This window comes from Choloepus didactylus, chromosome 3 (assembly GCF_015220235.1).
Source record: "Choloepus didactylus isolate mChoDid1 chromosome 3, mChoDid1.pri, whole genome shotgun sequence".
Classification (NCBI taxonomy): Eukaryota; Metazoa; Chordata; class Mammalia; order Pilosa; family Megalonychidae; genus Choloepus; species Choloepus didactylus.
Genome location: NC_051309.1, coordinates 111192148 through 111204343, shown reverse-complemented (window position 1 = coordinate 111204343; position 12196 = coordinate 111192148). Strand labels below are relative to the sequence as shown.

At 36.1% G+C, this 12196-nt stretch overlaps 1 protein-coding gene across 3 annotated transcripts in view; it reads right to left on the bottom strand.

The window, feature by feature from the left end:
- BANK1 (B cell scaffold protein with ankyrin repeats 1) overlaps positions 1-12196 on the bottom strand; it is a 340362-nt gene that overhangs the window by 27936 nt on the left and 300230 nt on the right. For all 3 annotated transcript variants that reach the window (XR_005215918.1, XR_005215919.1, XM_037830343.1), the window contains exon 11: positions 4572-4640. Coding sequence is in view for 1 of the 3 variants with exons in the window: in XM_037830343.1 (XP_037686271.1) it covers positions 4572-4640 (69 nt within the window). In the remaining 2 variants the exon portion in view is untranslated. The remainder of the gene's footprint in view (positions 1-4571; positions 4641-12196) is intronic.

The following is a 12196-nucleotide window of genomic DNA, read 5'->3' as shown; positions in this document are numbered from 1 at the left end:
ACCCTTGAAGAGAGAGCCCTTAAATTCCTCCAGCACCCTTTGACTTGATCCGTGTCAACCTAATAATTTTCTAGTTATAATATATTTTATAGAAATGGTATTATTTTCCAGGGTCCTAATGGATGCTGGCATCCCAGTCACTGAGAAGGAATATTCTCCTACTGTGGATTTACTAGATTGGCACTGGGATTATGAATCAATCTTCTGTGAGCTTGCTTAATATGACTCAGACTTCTAAAACCTCAATAACTCAAGTCACCATGCTAACATTTAGTTCTAAAAGTTAAAAAGAAAACAAAACAATAAACCAATACCTTGACTGCCCCTGTGAGGCACAATTTGGGGCAATGGGGTGGAAGTGTGGGTGGCAACATATTCTGACAATGTTCTCTGGCACCTTTTAATTTCTAAAACTACTTGGGAAAATTGATTTGACAATTTTATTTTGAAGGAAAAGTTAATCTGTGATCCAATGTCCTCCTCACTTTTCCTTATATTTTTCGAGATGTGGAAATTGAGATGAAGCAATCCATTGAGGTTCCATGGAGAGAATGCCAATTATTTTTGTTGTTGTTCCTCAGGAAAATTCCTTGACTTAGCAATAATGTAACTTCCTGGCAATCCCTTGGCAGACCTGAACCTAGAGCATTTGAAACACACTTTCAGTGGTAAAATAGTTGGCTTTCGTAATCCCTTTTCCTTCCAGCATACAGTGGGAGCATTAAATAATTTCTTTTACTTTCCTTAGAGAACTTAGTAGTTTCCTTAGAAAATATTGATTCTGACAAGCATCTCATAACAGAGCCTTTTTTATTCTCTACCAAATAAAGAGATTATCATTGGTGAAGTCTGTACTTCTTTTCCTATTATACCATGAAATCTCAGGATATTTGAAAAGCATTCATTCAATAATAAGCACTTTGGATTGCCTAGTATGTTCCATCAACTAAAGAGTCATATAATTTTAAAAGTTTAGAGAAAAATGTTTTGATGGAGGAAAGTCTTTTAAGCACTTAGTTCTTTTATTTCAAAATTTTCCCATTCATATCTTTTTTCTCATGTGAGACGTTCATTTCCCTGCAGATTGTATTTATTAGAGATTTCTTTTTAAAACACTTCATAAGGTTTAATGTTCCCCTAGTCCTTTCAAATGGAAAAAAAAATCTGTTCCATGCCACTGTGTCACCAATATCCAGAGCTGAGACCCAGGGAAACTTCTCTAAGGTGACTAACCAAAAACTTCATCAATAAGTGTAGACAGGTAAATCCATATAAATTTGATAAAATGTTCAGTATCCCAGCCTGCAGAGAGATTTAGAAATCTAGTGATAGTTGACTTTGATAGAGGAAATTAGGTAGCAAGATATGGACAGATATTAATTAAAAAAAAATACTTTATGAACAGGTCCTTGTTCTCATTCACTATTTTCTCCTCCCCTTTTTTTCTGGGTATAAATGGGTATCATTTTTCTATAAATGTGGTGTCATAATAATTGGGCTCTTCCAGGCTTAATGGAAACTGAAACCTTACCTTATATCGCTCTCTGTGGGACAGCCTGAAGGATAGATTGATAAGATCAAGCATTCCAAAGATCTCTTCATTACACTTGCTCCTTGTCACCTTCCTCCATCTACTGTGACCCTCTTCATATTTTTCACTTAATTCTTAACAGAATTTAATTAAAATATGATGGTTGAATAATTTACAAGATAAATGCTTCAGGGGAAGTTTCTTCCGAAGAGCTGAAAGCATTTTCCATCTTCTCCTTTTATTCATTCCAAAGCTCTGTGAGGTATGTGGAGGATTCTACATAGGAATATTCTATATATTTTGTTTAATTTTTTAGTAACTCTTCTGAACCTAATTAAACAATGGTCTCACCTAGAATTTTGCATTTATTTCTTGAGAGAGTGAAAGGTACAGGGGGAAGATAAAAGTAGACTCAAAAAAAAGATATTTCTTCAATAAATCACTTGGATATACTGTGTGTAAATTTGCATGCAAGAAACGAACTCCCTTTGTCAGTTTTCCATTTTTAGTGATTTCATATTTATTGAAGAAATATAGACTAGAAGTTCAGCCTCATGATGAGTCACATTCATACAGAGTGGTAGATTGAATCATGTCCCCCACAAACACATGTTCAAGTCCTCACCCCTGTTTCTGTGGGTGTGAACTCATTTGTAAACGAAATCTTCAGATCTAAACCATGGTTGTGTGGATGTGAACCTTTTAAGATTCTATTAAGATGAGGCCAAACTGAATCAGGGTAGGCTTTAATCTGGTAAAACAGGAGAATTTATAAGCACAGGAAATTAGGACACAGTAGTACAAGCCATAAGAGGAGCAGGTCACCTTGTGGTGGAGGCAGAACTTGATTGCGAGAAAGCCACCACCAGCAAGTGGTGAAGGCATAGTCTGCCAATACCTTGACTTTGGACTTCTAGCCTCCAAATTCAGTCAACAAATTCCTGTGCTTAAGCCAACCAGTTTGTGGTATTTTGTTACAGCAGCCCTGGAAAACTAAGACAAATGGCAGCTACATTGAAAGAATCTTCTAGGTACAGTCTTGCTGTCATGGAAATGCTACTTGCAGTGATGGGTGAAGGCTCACTCTTTGCAGGACACACCTCTGGAGGGTCATTCAGGTGTCCACTGAGGTTCTGAATTCAATGGTTACTTGGTGTTAGAAGTTGGCTCAATTTGTACTTAGCTATCTCCACAACGGCACAAAAGGAAACTGAATGAGAGTGAGAGTGCTTTGGTGACTGCTTTGAGGTAATTTCCTGGTTTTATTTTAGTGTCTCTCTCAACAATTTGCTGGTAACAACTTGAAGGCAATACTTTTTTTTTTTTTTTTTTTTTTTTTTGGTTTTAAATGACACCCCTTTATTATCTTTATGATTCTGTGGGTTGACTGGGCTCAAATGGGTGGTTCTTTTGCTCCACATGATGTTAGCTGGGGCTGCAGTCATCTGGCAGCTCTCTGGAGCTAGAGAGGTTCCAAATGACTCATTTGCAATTCCAGAAGCTTGGCAGGAAGGATTGCTCAGCTGGGATACTAGGAGGGTTGAGCCTCTCCCTCTATGTAGTCTCCCAGGCCTCTGCCTCTCCTTTCCACATGGTCTTTCCAGCAGAGTAACTGGACTTCTGATATCAGGGGCTCAGAGCTCCCCAAGTGACATTCCAAGAAAGGAGAAGTGGAAGCCATTGGTCCTCTAAAGGTTAGGCCTAGGATTGGCACAGAGTCACTTGTGTCACATTCTACTGGTTAATGCAGGTCACCGGCCAGCACAACTCATTGTGGGAGGTGACTATGCAAGGACTCAAGGAACTTGGAGTCAGGAAGACATCATGACAAACCTATTCCAATGCCTTACTGAAGTCAAGATTTATTGTCATTTGCATTTCTTCCTTTACAAATCCATTAATCAGAATCCACTTTTAATTTCTCACATTATCTAATGATGACTTTGGAAGGTTGAGACCTTAAGGGACCTGAAGCATGAGAAGCCATATGTTGTGAGTGACGCAGAGATGAAAGAAAGAGCACTGCAGCTTCATATCAGTTAGAGTCTGGGAGTCCAAATCAAGGTATCATCCAGATAATGCTTTCTTCCTGAAGCCTGACTGCTGGTGATCCTTGGTTCCTCTGCTGCATGGCAAGACACATGGCAGCATCTCTTGGTCTCTCCCTTCTCTTCCGGGTTTCACTGATTTCAGCTTCTTGCATCTGTGTCTTTCTCTGGAAGGTAATACTATTTTTAACTGAAGCTATTTCCAAAGTGGGTTGAGGGTTAAAAGGTCTGTATATGTACACTGATGATAAGAACCAGTCCCCGATATCTGTCATCTTTAAAAATTTTCATTTTTGAACTTTAACCAAGGTTTTATTGTCAGAAAAATCATAATAAATAACTTGCTAGAGTCTCTCTTCAATAGAAGACAAGTATTTCAAGGAAAATGGAGGGAGCTGCCCCTTTATAGAACAAGAGGAAAATATTCCGCTTTTGGGAAATGTCTTTGTAGCTACAGTTTTCAGCTCTTCTCTGCATAACAAATAATTGCTAATAAAAATGTTGTATCAAGTGCTGAAGGCAAGAAAATAGTAGGAAAAAGGTAACAATCTTCTCTTGGAGCTCAATGTGGATGGAGCACAGAACACCAGTGCTGGTCCCCGTCTCTGGCGAACTGGACTGAGTAATTAACCATCTGCCCCTTCCGCCAAACTAAGTTCCAGCAGTCTTCCCTCTTACAGTCTACGGGAGCATGGTCTCAAGTATGTGTTAGGAAATTTATCTTACTTGACCTTCTAGAGCCTTGCATATAGTATCAGCATAACCACCATAAATATTCTGATAAGGTCATTTCCTGTCTTTTTAAATTAAAACAACTATTTTGCATTGATCCTATGGGAAAAATTTTATTTGGGTAAGACACAAACTTAAGACTAAAATTAATCAAGCACACAATTATTGACTTCTCTACCAGGAGGCTTTATTCCATATTCATTAAGATTTCTTTGAATCTATTTAGAGTGTATTAAATAAACTGAAATTAGTGTCTGTACCTTGTTTCTTAGGAAGACAATGGAACTTGTCACCATCAGATTGTCTTCTGGCTGCCTTTTGTTGGAAAACTGTAAAAAATATAGACCATATTATTTATTGAACATAAACATTAAAAAAGAAAACATTCTGTGTAAGTCTTTAGGAAGCCAGAATGCAATAAATCATTTTCCTTAGTAACAATTCCTGAATTGTATTATTTTTTGAGTAGGAGGATTATTAAATTTACAATTTTCTCATTTGTGCAGCTTATCAGTCATTTCAAAAAGCATTTTCTTTGGGCAGAGTAGTTAAAGCTGATAGAATGCTTCATTAAACTATTTAAATCAAGATAGGATTCCATTTTGATATCAGGTTAAGATAAAAGCTACATTTTGTTAGAAGTGATAAATGCTCCATTTGCACAGAAATTATTCATGCTGACTTTTTGGTGATAAGCAAAGATAATGACTGTTTCTTCTTAAACAGATGAAAAGACTTTTGTATTTCACAGATGTAATAATACAAAAACACTTTATTCTTGTATCATCAAGCTAGACCTCAGACCTATTACAGCAGCTTATTTGAATTACTTCATGATGTGAAAAGTACTTTATTCTCATTTATTTCTCACACGAAATTTTATGAGACCAGTCAGCATTACTCACCCCATTTTGCAGATGAATGATAAAACTGATTGTTTAATATTTATTGAGCATCCTCGAAGTTCTGTACTTCTGCATTTGCTAATGAAAAAGTCTATACCCATTACAACTTTACTTTAGAAAATGAACATCCCAGAGTTACATGTATTTTTTTATGGGCAGTCTGGATTATGGGATTTGGGAATACAAAAGGCCTTGGGATTTAGTCCAACCCTATGTGTTTACAGATGAAGGAGATAAAAGTAACTAACTTCTTAAGGGACTAAGTAATTTTGCGATGATCCCAATGTCCCTGTTTAAGTAGAGATGTGATTTAGGTCCTAAAGCCTTGAACTCCAATCTATTCCTTGGTTCTTCAGGGCAACACCACCTCTCCTCTTTCATAGCTATTCCCTCTTTAAAGAAAGAGGAGGAGACAAGGGAGGTGATTAAATGGAAACCTTCGAGCAACTCCAGCATGGTTGTGCCCATGGTTCCTCTTAGCAGTTCACCCAAGATTTCCTAGAATAGCCAAACTGGGCACATGGGAGAAAGAGTGATCCACTTGGAGGGTGTTTAACCAGTTCGATTGGAAGAAGCTTCTCAAGAGTTTTTTTTGGATCTCTGTCTTTGGATTAAATATTCTTTAAACCAATCAAATATCAAGGTCATGTCTGTGATGAATTGAGAAGACAATTTTTGAATTTAAAAGTGACTCAGATTATATCAAGTCAATAATTATTTACTCAAAATATATCATTTGTCAGCTGCAGTCATCCTCTTTCAAACAGGATAGGCAATTATATTTTCAAAGTATGATGTTTTTAAGAAAAACTATGCATATGAAATAACATTTCTAGTTGAAAATCAGTTTTCTGCTTTAAGTTAATATTTGGAAAACATGATAAATATATATTACTGCATTTATGGTTTATATTTTTCCTAAAATAAAATATACTGAGGGTTATATAGTGTGTGAATGTATTTGAGGGTATTAGAAGAATTTTTACAAATCGTGCTTGATTTTTTTCATTAGCCAAATCTAAAAGTCTTTCAAAAATGAAATGCCTTTGAAATTTTCATAACATCAGACTTTCCAAGCTTTTTTGCCAAGATTTTTAAGATAACAGCTGAACATGTCTAAGACTAAAAAGCTTGGTCCCATTCATATGGGAAATAATCTGAATACAAGATGAGTCCAGAAAATAAATTCTCCAAATAAAAAAGTTCATTAGTTGGTAAGTTTTAAGAGTTCTGCAAGGTATTACAGCTAGAAAGTACTTGGAAATAGGATTATTTTTCCAGCTCCTTGGAGTTAATTTGTTAAAAATCACTTTACATTTTATTGAAATACTTTTTGCTGACAACAAATGCCAGCATGTGTGAAATACAGTAAATGGTAAACATATAAACTCTCCCTTTCAGTTTCTAGATTTAGTAGCATATGTATTTATGAGGTTGAGATTTCTCCAGGGTTTATATTTAGGACAGCCTGAGATGGGTTAGGGGATTAGAATGGGAAAATAGGATACTCTGAGTGGGGCAATTGTGAAAGTGGTGCTAATAGTACATTTTAAAATCAGGATGGCCAGTGAGTCATGCCCATAATACAAGTGTCCTCTCTACCTCTATGACCTCCCAGTTACACATAGTACAACTGTGCCCCTCCTCCTGCCTACAGACAAGGCTCACTTTGTTACAAAAGACCGGAATTAGCAACGAGTACATTGCCAAACACTCCGTCTACTCATCACTACTAAAGTTAGGAGGTGTTTTTTAATGTGAGGCAACATTGGGAAAAGACCTATTACAACTTGCTTCCTGAAGAAAGAATTACTTCATCAAAATTATCATCTAAGCAAACATGCATATCAGGGAAAGAAACCCCATGATTAGCCTTATGAAAAGAACAGAGAGATACATAATTCCAGAATATGTTCATCTTTTTAAAAATTAGTTAATATATCCTGAAACATTTAAATTTTCTTAACAGCAACCAAACTTTTGTTCTAAAAAGCTTTATATACTTTATTATATTCACCCATACAGCCTCAGAAGAGGTTGAGTGTAAAATCCATCCCCAAGATGTAAGTCTAAAACCTATGCTATAGTGAGAATTGAGTCCTGGGTTATGGGTTGCTCAAATTTATATAAAAACATACATATTCTTGTACTGCAAGAATTGTGGTGAGTCAGATGAGAGTCTGCTTTAATTATACACACTGTAATTGAGAAATTCTATATACCAGAATGCTAACTAACATGGCATAGAGGAGTATAGTTTTGTCTTTACATTGATAGCATGCATGAACTGGGGCAATGGTTTTCTTCTCCTAGGCCTTCATTTCTTGCTTTTAAAGTTAGTGCTTAGATGTGATGATCTGTAAGGTCTCAGCTCTAATACTGTAAGATGCTACTAATTTTTACTTCCCAGGTCATTTCAGGGCCAATCACACCCTGATTAAGTGAGTATGGATTTAAATAAAATGCTGTGCTTTGAGAAAGATATTATTTGAAATCAGGTGACTTTGACTAATAGAAAAATGAGAAAGTTAAGTCATGGACCAAAGTTAATTTTTGTAATATATTGAGACAGTCCTGTCCATATGTGTTTGAATTCTTGGAGGATATTATGTTTGACTACATTTTTAGTGCATTAATGCTCAAAGAAAGCTCTCAAGGCAATTATGACATACGTCAACTTTGATGACTCTCTGCCTCAGTGAAATCTTATTTTTCTCCTCCTACCTAAAATTGAAATTTGAGAAGAAAGAAAAATGAATGCATTATTAGTAGTTGTCACAACCTTTAAACATAAAAAAGCCCATAAAGAAAGAAAAACTATTTTTGAGGTTTAAAATATTCCCAAACAATGCAAAGGTCCCAAATACCACCCCCCCTTTATTTTAAATATCAGTGGAATGGCTTCTGTAAAATTTCCTCCAGAATAGAAATAACGTTGAATGGGAAAAATTAGCATAGTATTAAATATTCAAAACATTAAGCAAAGCAGAACTAGCAGTAAAGAGCAGAGGAGGAGGAGAAGGTGAAATATAATGAATTCACTTGCACTATTTGTCTTTCTAGATTGCTTTTGCAAGAACATTCTTCATGTCAACCTCATCTGTGACCTATTCAAGCAAAGGGAGTGTTCTGTAGTTGGCCTTCTTAGAAAATCTGGATAAAGTTTATTTTAAATTATTTTATAAGTGGCTAAGTTGATGAAGTCTGTGTAATAACAAAGAACATTTATAAAGAAATGAGTTATAGCCATAAACCCCTTGATGTCTCATGCTCATTGTAAATGTATAATGAAATATTGTTTAAAGCCATACACCTATCACTGATGAATTATTCGTGAAACTGAAGAATTGATTTGAAATAAAATATATGGATCCAGATTGTGTTCTGGGCTCTCAGAGAATGATAACATATAGAGTAGCAGAAGTCCATAATGCGCTCCATTTTGGTATATTCATTTAAGCAAAGGTCAATTATGTCGTTAGTGTCTTACTGATGAGTGAGGATAACCATGAGAAGCAATCAGGAAGGACAAGAGCCATAACTCACTCCCTACAGCCTCATTTTCCCTGTCTTCTCCCTCACCCCTGCCCCCCTTTTGCATCTTTTGAAAGCTAATCACAAAGTGTTCAAATGAGGTAAAAAAAAAAAAAAAAAAAAAAAAGAAAAAGCAGTGGCAACAGCTCCATCGCCAAGCCAGCAAAAAGGGAACAGAATGTTCTAACCCTATGAATATTCATAATGACTAATCAAATGTAATACTTGTGGATATCTGTTTGATCCATCTATGATTTCATCTTAAATGTTCCCTAAAGTAGTTGAATGTTTACTCTGTTAAAAATTGGAATTAATAGAGGTCAGGTTTTCTCAAAAAGGGACAGCAGTGATGAACTCAAAAAGTTCATCACTATGCCAAAGCTTAGCAGTTGGAAAAATTAGCATACTATTAAATATTCAAAAAATTAAGCAAAGCAGAACTAGCAGAAGAGCAGAGGAGGAAGAGAAGGTGAAATTGGCTGGGCTTCTGGTTGGCCAAGATAGTGTTGTAAAACACTCCAGAATACTGTGCCCCCACAAAATCTTCGAACAACTAGCAGAAACTGGCAAAGCCATCTTCCTCAGAATTCTAGAAAATGGTTAAAGGTTTGTAGTTATCTGGGTGAATGCTACGTTAAAAAAAAAAACTTTAAAAAATAATGGGAGACTCTCGTGGCACCTTGTTTGTCCCCCACCACTCCCTTCCAGGCACATTGTGGGACCAGCTTGTGCCAGCAATGTGGGTCCCTGGCCCTGTCCCAGAGGGAGGAGAATAACCCTAATGCACATACTTTGGTGCTTGTATGACTGTGCCAATCTATCTGGTGACAGCCTGAAAGACTGAACCAGGAAACTTCTCTCTGCCTCACCCTCCCAGAACTTGCCCTGCAGGCAGAAGCAGCAAGTAGACCACTAAAGTATAATAAACAATTAAATCCACTTAATGGAAAAGAATGCTACTGGGAAAACCAGATATCCATATGCAGAAGAATGAAAGTAGACCCCTACATCACACCATATATAATAACCCCAAATGGATCAAAGACCTAATATAAGAATCAAAACTATAAAACTCTTAGAAGAAAATATAGAGAAGCATCTTTAGGACCTTGCATTAGGCAATGGTTTCTTAGATTTTACGCCCAAAGCATGAGCAACAAAAGTAAAAATAGGTAAGTAGTATTTCATCAAAATTTAAAACTTTTGTTTATCAAAGAACTTCATCATGAAAGTGAAAAACCAACTTTTAGAATGGGAGAAAGTATTTGGAAGCCACATCTCTGACAAGATTTTAATATCCAGAATATAAAAAGAAATCACGAAACTTAACAACAGAAAGGCAAACAACTGAATTAAAAAATAGGCAAGAGATCTGAACAGATATTACTCCAAGGAAGATATACAAATTGTAGATAAATAAATGAAGAGATGCTCAACATCTTCAGCCATTAGGGAAGTGCCAATCAAAACCACAATGAAATACCATTTCATAACCACTAGAATGGCTACTATTAAAAAACAGAAAATAACAAGTATTGAGGTGATGCAGAGAAATAGGAACACTTATTCATTGTTGGTGGGAATGTAAAATGGTGCAACCACTGTGGAAAACAGTTTGGCAGTTCCTCCAAAGTTAACTATAGAACTACCGTATGACCCAGAAATCCCTCTTCTAGGTATATACCCAAAAGAATTGAAAGCGGGTACTTGAACGGATCTTTGCACATAAATGTTCATAGCAGCATTACTCACAATTGCCAAAAGAGGGAGGCAACCCAAGTGTCCATCAACAGATGTATAGATACAAAATGTGGGATATACACAGAAATGAATATAATTCAGCTGTGAAAAGGAATGAGGTTCTGATTTTGCAACAACATGGATGAACCTTGAAGGCATCTTGTTGAGTGAAACAAGCCAGACACAAAAGGATGAAGTTGTATGATGTCACTGAAATGAAGCAATTAGAATAAGCAGATTCATAGAATCAGAAACTAGATTACAGGTTACCAGGAGCAAGGGTGGGGTTAGAGAATGGGGAGTTAACGCTTAATTGGGAAAGAGTTTCTATTTGGGATGATAGAAAAGATGGTGGTGATGGTAGCACAATATCTTGAATGTAATTGACACCACTTAATTATATATTTGAGTGTAGTTAAAAAGGGAAATTTAGGTTGTATATATGTTATCAGAATAAAAAAAAATTTTAAAAGCCACATAGGAGTGTACAAAACAAACAGTAACTCTGCTGTAATTATGAATTAAAGTTGAATAGTATAATTATAATAACGTTTTATCAATTGTAACAAAGGTACTACACTAATGCAAAATGTTAATAATAGGGAGAATTGTGGTTGCGGGGCAGGGTTATATGGGAACTGTATTTTCTGCATGATTTTGCTGTAAAACTAGAACTTCTCTAATGAAAACTTAAAAAACAACATTGCAAATGTTTCGCAAATCCCTTCACAGGTATCATTTAATATCTCTGTGAATATTTGGCTGTGAGAATATAAAGAGCAAATCAAAACATCTGGTTTACACAAGAAGGCTTGATCCTCAGAATGAACAGTGTGAGCACAGGTTAGCATGACTGCCCCTTTGAAAAGCCATGCCATTGCTATGTCGTGGAAAGGAGAGAGAAGGATATTACAGGGGAAGACAGGAACATTTGGCTAACAAGCAGAATGACAAATATGCCCTCATCTGGGGGAGTACCTGAGATATATTATATACTAGGGCATGAAGCTAAATGGTTTGGACAAGGTCACCCAGCTGGAGAGTAGGGCCTAAGGCTCTTGATTTAAGGTCCACTTTTATCCACTTGACCATATTTCTTCACCAATGAGGAGAGAAACCATCCCACTCTGCCACATCTACAATGATATAGATTAATTTTCCTAAGGGTTTCTACAAGGCCTTTTTTTTCTCATTTTTAATTTCAATTGCATTCTGTGTGATCAATTTCAAGTACAAGCAAATTTCAAGTGGAAAATTTCTGAGAGCAAGTGAGTTGTACTTGACATTTAAGGGTCCCCTTTGCTAAGTAGGTCTCAAAAAAGGTCATATACAACTTTCTTGCACTGCAAAATGCCAGGGGCAACCTTTGTATCAATTGAAAATTGAAAGGGAAATTATATTCTACCCCAAATCAGCCACATGGACTCTGACGGCTCTTTCTCCTATTAATTGTATGAGGAGAAAATGGGAAATTGTCCATTAATATTGAAAAATGTTCCCCAATAGTTATTCATCTCTTTATGATTATGGATAATTTTACTATCAGTCTATCTACACATGGGAAGTGCTCATTTGTTTTAAATGGAGAATACTGTCACTACAGAGTGCTGTAAATCCATGTTAATTTCTCTATTTTCTTGATGCTTAATGAACCTGATCCTTCCAAATATTATAGGGAGAAAAAGATGGAGATAATAAAATATCTG